This window comes from Mauremys reevesii, linkage group 1 (assembly GCF_016161935.1).
Source record: "Mauremys reevesii isolate NIE-2019 linkage group 1, ASM1616193v1, whole genome shotgun sequence".
Classification (NCBI taxonomy): Eukaryota; Metazoa; Chordata; order Testudines; family Geoemydidae; genus Mauremys; species Mauremys reevesii.
In genome coordinates this window covers 32,579,263-32,594,727 of record NC_052623.1, presented here as the reverse complement: position 1 = coordinate 32,594,727, position 15,465 = coordinate 32,579,263, and the positions used below count along the sequence as shown (strand labels likewise).

At 49.6% G+C, this 15,465-nt stretch overlaps 1 protein-coding gene across 1 annotated transcript in view; it reads left to right on the top strand.

The window, feature by feature from the left end:
- Nucleotides 1-1,299: 1,299 nt before the first annotated feature.
- The window catches only part of LOC120403269, a 112,560-nt gene continuing 98,394 nt past the window's right edge, over nucleotides 1,300-15,465 (top strand). Inside the window, exon 1 of the mRNA XM_039534168.1 lies at nucleotides 1,300-1,361. Coding sequence (XP_039390102.1) covers nucleotides 1,300-1,361 — 62 coding nt within the window. The remainder of the gene's footprint in view (nucleotides 1,362-15,465) is intronic.

Below are 15,465 nucleotides of genomic sequence, written 5' to 3'. Positions count from 1 at the left end.
TGACCTGAGGTCAATGGGAGGTGGGCCTGATGATGATGTCCCCGCTACTGCCTCATCTGGGGAAGAGGAGGAAGAAAGTCCCGGGATGAGCGGGTCCTGCAGAGATTCCTGATCCTGATGGACATCCGGAGCCGGGGGAGCCTGGGGGTCCAGTGTGGGGGCAGGAGCTTCCTCCGTACCAGCAGGCGGAGGTCTGCTGACCGTGGCTTCTGGCACTCGGTGTTCCGAAGTGGCAGAGTGTGATGTCACAGCGGGTTCACCTTGGGCTTGGTGATATGCTCAAGGCGTCCAAAAGGGCCACTGTTGCGGTCCTTGGTCCGGGCCGTGGGCTCCTTGAGTGGCTCTGCTGTGAGCATCCGAATTTCCATAGGAGGCACTGTCCGCATGGGATGAGACGGATGCATGCTGTGAAGGCCATGGAGGAGCTGAGACTGTTTGGGGAGGGCCTCTGCCTCTAGTCGATCCGTCTCCACGCGGCACTGGAGAACGGTACCGGGAGCCGTAGTGGTACTGGGAAGGAAATCGGGACCTGCTACCAGCGCGGTGCCGGGAGGTCAACCGGAGTCTCGAATCCCTACGCCTTGATCAGCTGCGAGAAGTATGGTGCCGTGATCGGTGCCGGGACCTGGATCGGTGCCGAGAGTATCTGGTCGGCAATCGGGATCTCGACCGGTGCCGCGAGTACGACTGGTACCTAGATGGAGAGCGGTACCGGGACTGCGAGCGGTGCCGAGACCAGGATCGATAACGGGACCGAGAACGTCTGCGGGATCTGGATCGTGACTGACGACGTTCGGTGGTGCTGGGCGAGGGTGGTCTCAGCAGGGCAGGCTTGCCTATTGAGTGAACAGCCCACACCGGCGGTGCTGGGGGTTGAGGCAGCCGGGGGTCCGTCAAGGTAATCAACTCCCTTGCCGTAGAGAACTTCTCCGGCATGGAGTGCACGATAAGCTCAACCACGGCGTGCGCCGGGGAGCTGGTAGGCATCGGACTCGACGGCTTGTGTGAGACCGGAATCAACGGTGCAGCAGGTGTTGGTGCCGCGGCGTTGACAGTGCCAGGCAGTCTGACTTAGATGAGAGCTCAGACTGTGGCGCAGGCACAGGGGCCGCAGGAGTCTTGACCCTTGGGGAGATTGAGCAGTGCCAGGCAGGAGCCTGGGCTGGTGATGGCTGGTGTCGGGGAGCCTTCACGGTACCAGTGCGCTCCGGTGCGGAAGAGGCACTCGTCCCCGGTGCCGTGGTCGGTGCCGAAGTTGGAGGAGTGAGAGCCACCTCCATCAGGAGCTGCTTGAGTCGAATGTCCCGCTCCTTTTTCGTCCGGGGCTTAAATGCTTTACAGATCCGGCACTTATCTGCGAGGTAGGATTCGCCCAAGCACTTGAGACAGGAGTCGTGAGGTTCTCCTGTGGGCATTGGCCTATGACAGGTCGACCACGGTTTAAAGCCCGGTGAACCGGGCATGAGCCCCGGTACCGGGTGAGGGGAAGGGGCTAAGCCCCGATCCCTCTTAACTATATACACTAACTACTACTAAAACTAATAAAACTAACTATAAATATAAAATATTGAACTATATACACAATAACTATGAGAAACGAGGGAATAGCTAGGGAGGTGGAGGTCAGCTAAGCTGCGCTCCACTGTTCCAACGACCGACACGGGCGGTAAGAAGGAACTGAAGGTCGGTCGGGTCGGCAGGGGTATATATCCGGCGCCATAGCGGCACCACTCCAGCCGACCCACCGAGTGTTGCTAGGGTAAAAATCTTCCGACAAACGTGCACGTGGCGCGCGCACACCTAATTGGAATCGATATGAGGAAGCACTCGAAGAAGAACATAACTGTTTGGGAATCAGAAAGGGCACGTGGGTGGGGTGGGGAACGGTACAATCACAGATTGGAATATGTCCTGTTTGGAGTGCTGTGCAATGAGTGCTGCAGTTCACGATGGCTATACTGCATGGTGATGGGGGTTGAGTGCACAGGGTAAGGGTCATAGTTCTCAGGGCTGGTTGGTGAAGATACAGGTGTTGGAGGCAGCTGGTGGCGGTAAGAACCCGGATGTTGGGGAAAGGAGGATGTTGGAGGTGACATGGGGGCACAAGGGAAAGAGTTTTGGGACAAGGGCTGCAGGGGGACGGGGGCGGGTGTGGTAGTGCTCCGCCTGCATGCCTACGAGCGCCTAGATAGAGTCCGCTTGGCACTCCAAGATGCTTATCAGCCGCTCCATGCTTTGCTTTCGGTGCGCTGCATTTTCCTTGCGGATCCTGCTTTTGCCCTCCCTCCACTCCTGCACTTTTTGATTCTCTGTAAGAGATTGATGCATCACTTCATGCAGCATGTTATTTTTGCTTTTTCGTGGTCTCTTCCGGAGTTTTTGCAGTCTCTCAGCCAGTGATAACATGGACAGCTGAGATCTCAAGGTTGCATCTGTAAAGGCAAAATGCAACACTTAACAGAGGCAGCATTGTTTATACCAGACGGAGTAATGATTCCCCCACACTTAAGGAGGGCACACACCGTCTACACAATAGCATAATTTTCCCATCCCAAAGCGAGCGCACATAACCCACATGAGCCCCAAAATGGTGAGTAAGGGGGACTGATTGTTTCAGGGCTGTACTGTCCTCTGGGTTTCTGTGCCTTAGGGAGAGCCAACAGCTGCCTGGGGCACCTAAACTGAGCACTGTCCCAACATTTTCCACAGGAGTTTATCCTGGAAGATATCTCGCTGCTGAGGGTGACCTGGGAAGCAAGGGAGGGTCTTCTACTGCAATGCAGCTTGCCTGTGTGCAGCAATGGCCCCCTCCACCCCTCACGGCACAGTGGCACAGACATGTTAGCCTGACTGGGACAAAGACCACGGTGGCTCTCCCAATAAACCTGCGCAAGCGCATTGCCCACGTTCTGGATGAGACTTTCGAAGAGATTACCAAGGCCAATTACCGCGATGTGATAGACCACATCAATGCGCTATTCCGCATCTAGGCATGCATGCATCCCTAACCCTCCTCTCCCGAAAAATTTCCTTCCTGAAAATAAAAGCCGCATACCGGGAATCTGCTCTTCTGTTTGTCCTCCACCAAGTACCGGCTGCTGTGACTGGCTACCTTCCTCCTGGCTTGAGAAGAGCTCCTGGCTGCATGCCTCCAGGGATTCCGGGGTGTCTCCCGCTGCCCCAGCACCCTCACTCCCGCTTTCCTCCTCCTCCTCCTCCCCTCGCTCTGAAGTGTCCATGGTGGTGCTTGGAGTGGAGATGGGGTCACCCCCAAGTATCGCGTCCAGCTCTTTGTAGAAACGGCAGGTCGTGGGGGCAGCGCTGGAGCAGCGGTTTGCCTCGTGGGCTTTGTGGTAGGCATTCCGCAGCTCCTTCACTTTAATCCTGCACTGCAGTGCTTTCCGGTCATGGCCCCTTTCCATCATGTCTCTGGCTATCTGCCCGAAGGTATCGTAATTCCTATGGCTGGAGCGCAGCTGGTACTGGACAGCTTCCTCCCCCCAAACACTGATGAGGTCCAGCAACTTGCCATTGCTCCATGTTGGGGCTCATTTGGTGCGTGGAGGCATGGTCACCTGGAAAGATTCACTGATAGCACTCCACACCTGGCTGAGCAAACAGGAAGGGGATTTTCAAAATTCCTGGGGAATTTAAAGGGCAGGTCTGATGGTTGGTCACCTGAGGCCAGGGCAGTGGAGTTTGAACTGATGAGCAGAGTGGCTAGAACAGGCATTGTGGGATACTGCCGAATACTTCTGGAGGCCAATCAGAACGCATTGGGCGGCCACACTGGCGCCACAGTGCAGCAGCAGCAGCGCAATACTCTTTATTCCTCTCGGGGAGGTGGAGTACAAGCAGCTCTGTAACCGCGGAGATACAGCGCTGTACATGCCTTGCCAGTGTGGACGGGGAGTGAGTTACAGCGCTGTTGGTGGCTTTATTGCGCTGTAACTCTCAAGTGTAGCCAAGGCCCTAGTGTACTTTATTCTAATCAATGAAGCAAAACTCTACTATCATGCTGCTCCTGACACACGTAGTATGGGAATGGTAATTCAGTAACTTTCAAGATAAATATCAGTCTGACATGGTGAGGCAAAAACATGGAATACCCCCATTTTTAATCTTTTTATTCTGTTTTTATCAGTGTATATTCTATTTTTTGTGAAGTCCATCCAGTACAGGTTTTTTGTTACAAAATGAAAGTCAATATTTTTGTGGGATGGGGAATTTAAATATTTATCCTAAAACCATATATCCAGTGCATTGTTGTCACTACTTTTGTTTTGTTTTGTTCTTGAACATGAATTTTCATGTTCATATCAAGTGTTTTTTTAAGTTATACTTTAGAGAGAAAAAAACCCACAGAAACTCAGTTCAGATACATTCAGTGAAAGGCATGATCCTGTATCCATTGCTTTTAAGGGCAAAACTCACTGAATTCAATGGCTGTAGGATCAGTATATTAAATTAACTAGAAAACTGTAATAGCATAAATTTGAACAATGGTGGAAAAAACAGTAGGAGCTACAGGAAAAATAGCATCCTGAAAATATGGCTTGAAAATTTATTTCCATAGCTTTTCATGGGATATTTTCAGATATATATAGAGAATGCCACATACTGTATGTTCCTGAGGGTTTAATAATAATTAGGGCCTGTTCTCAAATTCCTTTTTGGGAGTTTTGCATGATTGGGCCCTTGAGAACAAGTTCTTGGGAGTCTCAAGAAGCCCACCAAACTTCATGAACTCTTCCCAAATATTTTAAGAAATTAGAAGTATTTTGACAGATCTTCCTAGGCTTTGGCAATTTTCAATATAAATGTCTTTTTTGTGACATCCCTGTTAGAATGTATTTTTTAAAATTTAGTGATCATCTGCAGTAGGGGAAACAAAAGAGAAATTGAGGACTTAAATAAAAAGGAGGTGTAGGTGTGTGGGACTCACCCTTGTGGCGCCTTCTGCTGGTCTCTTCCAGGAATTAGCTCTGCCAGCCTTGGAGTGCCCTCTCCACTGCCACTTGGCCCCTTGTGTCCCTCCCTGGACTCTGGTGCTGGGGTGCTGTCCCCTGGCAGTACACCCCTCAGTCTCAGGGTCTCCTCTCCCCCTCCCCCATCCCTACCTCGCCTCAGTCATAGGCTATTGCCAGTCACCAACTTGCCCTCGCGCCCTGGGGCAGACTGCAGTATCAGCCACTCAGCATAGGCAAGGTTGGGTCTAGACCTGCTGCCTCTCTCTGCAACCCAGTACCTCGATGGGGCCTTGGACAAGGCCCTGCAGCCTTTCTCCAGCCCTGCCTCATGCTAGGCACCCTGAGCTAGCCGGCCTGCCCCTCTCTCTCTCTCTCTCTCTGCTTTCAGAGAGAGACTGACTGCTCCCAGGCCACTGCCCTCTTATTAGTAGCTGTGGCTACTTCCCCAATCAGCCCAGGTTTCCCCTACCCTAGCCCTTGCCAAGGGCTGTTTTAAGCCCTTCAGGGCAGGAGCGGGTGACCACCCTGCTACAGGAGGACATTTAGATTCCACTAAGAAAAGGCAGAACCAATTTCATGTAATGTAGATTCCATATTTACAAACTATGATCAGGAAGTACCATATTAGTAAAAGACCCTAAGAAGGGAAAACTTGTGATGGGATTGATTGATCTAACATAGTACACACATACAGCAAACAGGCATCAGAAATGGATGCCCTATTCCCATGTCTTCAGTAATCTCAATATGAAACAGTTTAACATGATGTTAATCAGACTTTCCCAGTGTTCTGTATTTATTCTTTATTACACCATCCTTTTCATACAGCAGCTGACGAAGTACAATTCTGCCTACACACATCTCTATGGACAGATTTTGGCCCTTACGGTGGAATACTTACTTTCATAATGTAGGGAAAATAACCCAGACAAGTTAAGTGGAAAACTACGAGTGCTGGGAATTCATTATAAATGCAGTTATTTAGCTTTAGTTCTGTTCTGCTTCTATAATATAGCACTAATGGATAAGTAACAAAAAAAGAGGTGGGGGGTAATCAAAGATTCCAGAGACAATGAGAAAAGCGTAGATTGAAAATGAGAAACAGAGCCATGTAAGTGGCTGCCAAGTCTGCTCTTTGCTATGGATTTGGGCTATAATAGCATATGTATAGGCAGACATAAGGAAATCTCATAAAGGTTGCATGAGGCTAAATTCATTGTTTATGATGCACTCAAATACTATGTTACTGAGTTCCATATAAGTACCGAGGGAGATGTTTGGAAAGAGAATGAAGCCCTGATACTGCAAGGTGCTGAGTAGCTGCTTTGAGCTTCTGAGGCCCCTCAACAGCCATTGACTTCAGTGTGAGTTCATGATACTCAGGACCTTTCGGGACTGGGCTAACTAATTTCAGCTGAAGTTGATGGCACTCAGAAATGTATCCCATGTGTAGTAAATTGTTGTGTGGATATGTAGGTAGGTAGATCATAGCATTGTGCAAAATAAAAGGTACCCCAACTGCATTTTATTAGGCTTGCATTTATTAGAAACTGTTTATACACTTATTAAATATGGAAGAAATGCTTTTGAATTATGAATACTTTTTACAGGTTTTACAGCGACGTAGTTCCTGCTCCACTTTCCCATGTTCTGCGACAGCAGAGCCTTGTGGGACTCTTTGGGCACAAAAGGGGCTGAGGAGGCGGCAGGGTCATGGGTGGCCTGCCCACCGGTCAGATGCAGGAGGATGAGGCAGTGGGAGTTTTAATCCTGTGTGTCTGGGATTAATTATGCTCCCATTAGGTTCAGTGCCTCCTGGTGCTCCTGCTGAGATGGCCCTGTTCTACATAGCCTACCAACATGGGACAGTGGGCAAAAGTGGATAATTGTGTAGGGATCCATTTCATTACAGAGACCTACAGTGCCAACAGCGACAAACAACCTCTTAGCACCTCGGGCGGCTCCCCATCCCTGCAAGCGGCTCCCCATCCCTGCTGTTGCAATGGGCTGGGAGTCAGAGTCAGCATTTGGGGAGGGGAGACGGAGGCAGCATGCTGCCTGGCTGCGCATCCCCTCTGCCAGCAACGGCAGGGATGGGGAGCCATTTGCGGGGAGCTGTGCCGCCCCAAGTGAGCACCCCCCATGCCACAGACCTTAAAATTTTTACAACAGATACTTGTGTCCAGGTATGGACACGTTGCCGACCCCTGAGGCTTTCTCTATACCTGAATCAGTGGTGAGCTGGAGCCGATTCCCACCAGTTCATGGGAACCGGCTGTTAAATTTAGAAGCCCTTTCAGAACCGGTTGTCCCATGCGGGACAACTGGTTCTAAAAGGGATTTTAAATTTAACAACCTGTAAAACTCCAGCAGCTCCCCGCCCCGTCCCCAGCCCCAGCTCACCTCTGCCTCCTCCCCTGTACATGGGAAGCCTGGGAGGGCTGAGAACGGTGGCTTTGTGCAGGTGAGTGTGCGAGGAGGGCTCCGGGGAGGAGCGGCATGGCCCAGCTCCCTGGCCTCGGCCGGGCGGCGCGCCCCGGCTCCGGCTCCAGCTTCGGTCTCGGCCGGGTGGTATGGACCGGCTCCGGCTGGGTGCCCCAGCTCCTGCTGGGCAGCGTGGCTCAGTCCTGGCCCGGCTCCGGTAACACGGCCTGGCTCCAGCTCTGGCCCTGGCGGCTTGGCCCACCTCTGACCCCGGCCTCAGCCCCAGCCAGGCACCCTGGCCGGGCGGCGCGCCCCAGCCCTGGCTTTGGTCCCGACTGGGCAGCATGCCCCGGCCCCGGCCCTGACTCCGGCTGGCCGGGCAGCATGGCTCCGGCCTGGCCCCGACTCCGGCTGGGCACCCCCAGCCGAGCGGCTCCAGCCAGGCCCAGCACCCCTGGCCGGGCCTCCAGCGCGGTAAGGGGGCAGGGAGGGAGTGTTGGAAGAGGGCAGGGGAGTTCGGGGTGGGTGGATCGGGGTCGGGGCGGTCAGAGGACAGGGAACAGGGGGATTGAATGGGGGCAGGAGTCGCAGGGGGCCATCAGGAATGAGAGGAGGGATTGGATGGGGTGGCAGGGGGCAGTCAGGGGACAGGGAAGTGGGGTGGGTGGGGCAGGGGTCTCTGGGGGGTGGCGTCAAGGAACATGGAGGGTTAGATGGGGCAGGAGTCCTGGGGGGTGGGGAGGAGCCACGACCCCCTCGTTGGGTGAGGAGGAGGGAACCAGTTGTTAATTTTTTGGCAGCTCATCACTGGGCCGAATGTGTCTGATTTTGGCAAGCATGCAGCCACGGCTTTCATGATGCCACATGTCATTTTGAAAGCAGCAGGCAGTTCAATTCATTACATTGACAATCCAGAATTTGGTTCCATGTTGCTCTCAAATCTTTGTCAGAACGCACCTTGATTGATTTTCCCAGAAATGAATTCACAACTGAATCTTCCAGATGGCGTGGTAATTTTCTCTTTCGAGAAAAAGCTACATCCTAGTCTCAATACCACATTTCTCCATTAGTTCATCAGTTAACTTCAGCACCTGACTGAAGCCATTTATTTTGTTGCTTCTTAAATCAGAGGAACTCTCTTTCAGCTCCTCTATCAGATGAATACAGCAGAGAAGTCAGCTGACATTAATTAGGAAAAATGCCGCAAGCAGGATGCATAAACGCAACACCGTGAGCAGAACACCACCCAGAATGCATGGGGCAGAGTCTTCTGCCTCAAGTTCTTGAATTCTACAACCAAAAGGTCCTTTACCATGTTCCTCTCTGCTCCCTCACCACACCTCACTCACAGTGGTTGTCCATGATCAGTGAGGACCCCATGGTTCAGAGATACATTTGTGGGTGTTCACCTCCCACCCGGAGTGGGAGGGAAGAACGCACCTTGCTTGCTCTGACATCTGAGCACTTGATCTGGCATCATTGTTCTGCTGGCCAGCCACTGCTTCGCTCCGCTGGCTGCCCTGCCAGTCGCTGCTCTGCTCTATTCCACCCGCCGCTCTGCTCCACCCGCCATCTGTCACCTTCTGCCAATTCCTGCCTCTTTGCTGTTAACTCTGCAGATCAGTCTCTCGAGGTTCCACCCAATTCTTAGTGATTTTCAGCTCTCAGTGATTGTCAGCTCTTAGTGGGGGAACTGCCTTGCTGAAGAAGGCTGGGCAGAAACCATGGTCCCACAGCAAGTGATTTCAGCAAGTGACATCAGCCCCCCTGCCCCAGCAGACAGGAGGATGCTCCCAGCACGGAGTGGCCAGGGGCGGCTCCAGGGAGGAAGGGGGCAGGGAACAGGAACAGCAGCGGTTGCACACGTGGAGCAGGGGGGAGGAGGGGAACCCTTGTTCCGGAGGAGTCACCTAATCACCTGGCTCGGAAGGCTGGTCGTCCAACTGCCCCCTGCAGCTCAGGTCTCTCCCCCGACCCCCTCTCCAACACTGCTGCTCGCCTGCCTGCCTGCTGCCTCCCTCAGTCCAGCTGAACCTCAGTAGGTCAGGTGGGAATCCAAACCCTGTGCGCGGCACCCTCTTTGGCAGGCTGCCCTGGGCGGGGGCCCGGACAGCCCACCCCAAAGGCTGGCCCTAGACAGCAATTCTTAACTTATATTTTAAGTTTTATATAAGAAAATTACAATTTACCATTCATTCACATACTCACGCATACTAATACGAAACTATACTTTATGCTAATTAACAGGCTTACACTATCCGTTGGTTCTGTTGTGTTGTCACAAATGTTGCTACTTGCTGAAGTGTTTTTTTCTCAGCAGTGCTCTCCTTAGGATTCTGATCTGTTACTCTCTCTCTCTGGAACTCTTCGATCCTTTCAGCTACTCTTCTGTCTTCTTGGTGAGTCGTTTCCAGCAGCTCTTCTCACTGGTTCCCAACTGAACAACTCCCTGCCGATCGCTTGCCTTATATACTGTTTTATTTGAGTGTTCTTTTATAGTGCTATTCTTAACCCCTGTTGAGCATGCTCACTAACACACATTTAGGGCTGCCAACCCTCCAGGATTGCCCTGGAGTCTCCAGGAATTAAAGATTAATCTTTAATTAAAGATTATGTCATGTGATTAAATCTCCAGGAATTTGTCCAACCAAAACTGGCAACCCTACACACATTACCTCATCTTCAGACTGCACATGCTCATCGCTATACATTATCTCATTCTAGACATGATCACTCACGTTGTTTTTTAACTTCAGAGGCATGATTACCTCATCTGACCCGACTGCTCATGCTTCAGACCATTTATTTCATGGCCATACCTCATTTTATGCAATTTTACTAGCGGGCATATGCTCCAAATTTGTAGCGAGCATGCTCATGATCTACAACTTCCATTGTAGGGTGGAGTGACTCCTGCATATTCAGAATAGAGACTAGGCACACAAAATGAAAGCTAGAAAATTTCTCCAGTATCAATGGCAGTAAATGGAATGTTAGTTCCACTTCTTCCTTGTTTTGTTTAGGGATAGGTTTAATTAGGGGAAGTCGTGCAGGGTAAGTCTGCTATCCACTTTCCTGCAAAAGGACTTGAGGTTGTATCCTTGTTCAGTAGCCTGTATGGGGCTGCAGTCCTTGGTTAGGCCTTGGAATTACATAGGTCTTGAAAATCTTAGGTGTAAGTAAGATAGTTAGGCCCAAGAAGGATGAAGGATAGGCTGCTTGGGATTTAATCATAAAAAGGTGGAGGAGCTGTTGCTACCTCCCTATTTTTACTACTACCAGGCTATATTGCTTTATTTGTGGATTAAAATTCATGAGGTGCAGTGACTTGCGAGAGTCTTGCTGTGAATTGAGTGTTTGGGGCTTGTGTGCAAACTGCTGGCTATTAATACTTAATTGTGCATTGAAGATACCAGATGTTCACTATCCATGTTTTATAAATTAAACTTGAACAGTGTGTTTTTCTAAATGGCTATCTATGTTCCGATCTCCTTAGATCTTAGTGGGTTTTTTGTCCTTTAGACTCCTCATTATGACATGCTCTCCACTTAATATATCCTCTCTAAATAGCTTGTTTCCTGCAATTCAGCAGGTATAAACCGAGAATAATTTATTAAGGAAGTAATTGAGATTATAGATTTTTTTTAACTCTCTTCACTGAAAAATATATGTAAAGAGGTCAAAGCTATGCTCTAGAATTATATTATAGGAAACTGGTCACAACTGAGTCCAGTTTTTGAGATAAGGAAACCGGTGCTGCTGGGTAAGATGTTTCAATTAAAGGGTCTGTCTCATTCAAAGTTTTGAAGATTTTCTACTCCCTTTCCTTTATGTATATTATAGGATTAAATAGGTATATAGAGGATTAAATTAGCTGGGGGAGGGGGCAAGGGCCTAGGGCGCGAAACATCCTTGTACTGCCCTGAATCTGACATCACTTGTTTGTTGCACTGTAGAAAAGACCCAGGCTTGTTGCGGGTATACTGCAGCCAGGTTAAGAGAGTTATCTCTCAAACTGATCCTTTTGTGAACTTTTTGATCAGATGTGCATCTGCTGTTCTGGTACTGGAAGGTCCAGGGCACCATGGACACCTTCCATCTGTATGTCCCCAATGTCCAACAGCCTAGGTGTGTCATCACAGGCTTGTTTTTTCTTCCAGGAGGTCTGGGAGTTTTGGTGGAACAAGCTCATTATCCCAGGCTGGTCTCATTGTTGGTATGGGTGTGCAAGCAACAGGCTTAAATGCTACTTCCATGCAGCTCCCCCTCTTTTTCCATCCAGGTCCCTCCAGCAAATCCATTGCCGGGACCTTATTACCACCCACCCTCCTCGTAGGAGGGTTACGGTTGGCTATAAAATGGGGGGTTGACTCCCTGCTGCACCAATCATAGGAGTCCCCAACCACCCCCAGTTCGTTCCTTTAAGGTCAGAATCTGGTCTCCAATCTAGGGTACACCATGGTAGTGTCCTCCTCTTCAGACTCACTCTCATATGCACTAAATAGGGGTGGGTTAGCCCCAGGGGACCTACTGCACATGTTGGGTGATGGATTTGGTCTAGCACCTCTTTTCTATCCAGGTACCATATCATGGTCCATTCCATAAAAGGTGCCTACTTGTTCCTCCCCCCAGGTAGTAAGAGGGTTCTGTGTAATGTATTTATTTGCCTTGGCCTCATCTCAGGTTTAATCTTGTAGACTGGCAGATCTCCCAGCTTTTTCACCAGCAGGTAAGATATTGTCTTCCATCTGTCAGCAATCTTCTGTTTGCCAGCAACACCCAAATTTTGCAGCAGAATTCCGTTCCCTGGCTGGAGATCCTGCAAATACACCCTAGCATCATATCAGTGCTTGTTACGATCTGAGTTCTTGTGGGTAGCAGCCGTAGCTTAGCGATAAGCATCCAGCAGCTTTTCTCTTAGTTGGGAAACATACTGCTGATGCATCTTGTACCTATTTCCATCCTCTGACATGCCAAAGCACAAGTCTATGGGTAATCTTGATTCTTGCCCAAACATCAAGAGATAAGGGGTGATTCCTGTAGCATCATTCTTTGTGGCATTGTAGGCATCCACCAAAAACGCAACATGATGGCTCCAATTGCTTTCTGCTCTGGCCATAAAGTCCCCAGCATATCCAACGGAGTTCGATTAAACCACTCTGGTTTAGGATCACCTTGTGGGTGATAAGGCGTTGTCCTGGACTTCTTAATTCCTGAAATCCTCAGTGTTACCCCAACATTTGGACCCAAGGCACTTCAGTATCGGTCTGCCTATTATTATAAATTGATTTGTTAATGTATTCTTCCCAAATGGGGAGAAAGGTAGTGACCCACCCTAAGGGAATTTCCAGGATATTGCCAGGAAGTTTGCCTCTGACCCGCAAAGGACTCCCCAGAGCAGGTTAATCCTGCTAACCCTGGAAAGGACACAGATACAGCCCTCCGATCAAGAATAGGCACACCAGGAGTAATGCTTCGAAAACAAAGTCTTATTAAGAGAAAGTTAGGTGGTTACAATATATCTAGTAAAGCAAGAAAAGAAAAAGAGAGGGAAAAAATTAAAGTGTATAGTAAGCAATAAGGCAAAATTGGATTATTTTTAAAGATCATGTATTTAAATGGTACAAGAGAATACCGTGTTGCAATATTGGCATACACTGAACCTTTCATACATATGCATAAGGCCTATAATGCAATAACCTTAGACTCATTACAATGTAACATACAAGTACCCAATGCATGTGCATAAAACAGTGCTACAATATAGCATTAAAGAAACATGAAACAATTAACAATTACCATTCTGCAAGCAGGGGCCAGCTGCTCACAGGATGGGATGGAGCAATTCTCACTCAGCAGCAGGCATCCAGCTTTATTCTCTCTCTCTCTCTCACACACACACACACACACACACACACACACACACACACACACACACACACACACACACAGTCTTTTAAAATAGACAACAATCAGACTTACACTCCTTCTTTCACTCCCTCTGATCACGATGGTCCTTTGGCTCTGTCTATTCTATTGCTGTTCATGATCTTCTCCCTCTGCTACTGCTGGTCTATTGCTGATCTTCACCTTCTGGTCTCCTTTCTTCTCAGTTCTCTCTCCAACCACACACACACTAGTTTGCCAACTGTCTCCTTATATTAAGTTTTCTGGCCTTCTCTGATTGGTTGACCTTTCAAGCTGCCTGTTCCCTGCGTGGGAGGCAACCCATTCAGCCAATCAGCTTCATGCTGACATCATAGCCCAGAGGTGGCCAACCTGAGCCTGAGAAGGAGCCAGAATTTACCAGTGTGCATTGCCAAAGAGCCACAGTAATACATCAGCAGTGCCCCTGTCCCCAGTGTCTCCCACCTGTCAGCAGCACCACTGATCAGCACCTAACCTTCCATCCCTGTGCCTCCTGCCCACTGCGATCAGCTGTTCAGTGGTGTGCAGGAGGCTGGGGGGGGGGAGGGAGAAGGAGGAGGAGCAAGGGTGCAGCAGACTCAAGGGAGGAGTGGGGGCTTTGGGGGAAGGAGTGGAGTGGGGCTTGGGCAGAGCTAAGGGTTGAGCAGTGAGCACCCTGTAGCACATTGGAAAGTTGGTGCCTGTAGCTCCAGCCCCGGAGTTGGCGCCTATACAAGGAGCCACATATTAACCTCTGAAGAGCCACATGTGGCTCTGGAGCCACTGGTTGGCCACCCCTGTCATAGCTACTCCTCCACCTGCCCCCCTCCCTGCAGGTGTTTTGAGTCATACTCCTGAATTTTGTTTGACCTTTATTCCTTGCATGCTATTGGTCAATTTAGTCTGTGTCCTCCATCTTGGGAATTCCTAATAGAAAATTAATGTGTCCACCATTTTGAATTTTTAGCTACAAATTATCATTAATTATAACTGACCTAAAGCATCTAGCCTAAAACTAACTACTGTCCCCTACAAACTAAAGCATTCTGATGCTAACACTACCTTTGAAATGCTAATTGGGAGAGGTAAATTACTCACAATGTTTCCCCCTCCCCCGCTGTTAGTATCCCTATCCAGGGTGCTGCAATTTACACAGGCGTCAAGCAAGTGAAAAAAAAAAAACCTCTGGTAACATCAGCACCCAGAAGGTGATTCTCAAAGTCCCGTCCCTGGTCAGAGAGTATCCAAGCTGGGAATCCATACGCTGTGAAAAGTATTTCTCCCATAACACTTGAGCAATGGTGGTGGCCTTCTTGCCCCCTGTGGGTTTTGCCTGCGCATACCATGTAAAATGGTCAGTCACTATTAAAAGGTGCCCAACATTCCTCCTGTCCACTTCTAAAGACAAGAAATCAATGCATACCAGATCCACTGGTATGACCAGTGTATAAGCTTGTCCTTAAACTCCACCAGGCTTGTGTAGGTGTTGAAGTCAAATTTAGCCAACAATGCTTGGTAGTTGGCTATGCAAAACTGGAGGCCTGCTGAGGAAAAGACCTTCCTGCCCAGGAGGTCCAGCCTTGGCAATGCCTTGGCTGGCAGGTTTGACTTCTGCGGATGTTGTTGAGATCTTTTTTGCAGCTGCTTGCACCACCAGTAAATTGGGCAGGGTGTGTAAATAGGAAATTTGCCCCTTTGGCCAAGACATAAAAGCATCTCTCTGTTTGCTTTGGGGTGGGAGTACACGATGCAGGTGTGTGCCAAACTGTTCAGGCAAGTTCCATCATGGCCTCATTTATGGGAAGCCATCCTGGATGGTCCCTGTGGCTGTAGGATATCCAGGAGACAGAGTTGAGGGTCCTGGATCTCCGCCAGCAGGAGTTGAAGATCACTACCCACCCTCTGGAGCAGATCTTGATATTGCCAGTAGTCATCTGGAGGAGAAGGCAGCAACAGGATGGCCACATCATCCAGAAATGAGGCGGCTCTGATTGGAATCGATGGTACCGGCTCCGTGTCTTCTTCCTTGTACACCGACGGAATCAGCTGGTGAGCAGGGGAGGTATGGTAGGTCTCCTGTGATGGTTATTTTTCAATCCTTTCTTTATCCTCCAAATATAATTGTTGGAACCATAACTGTCAATCGTTTACCTCATTTGAGTTT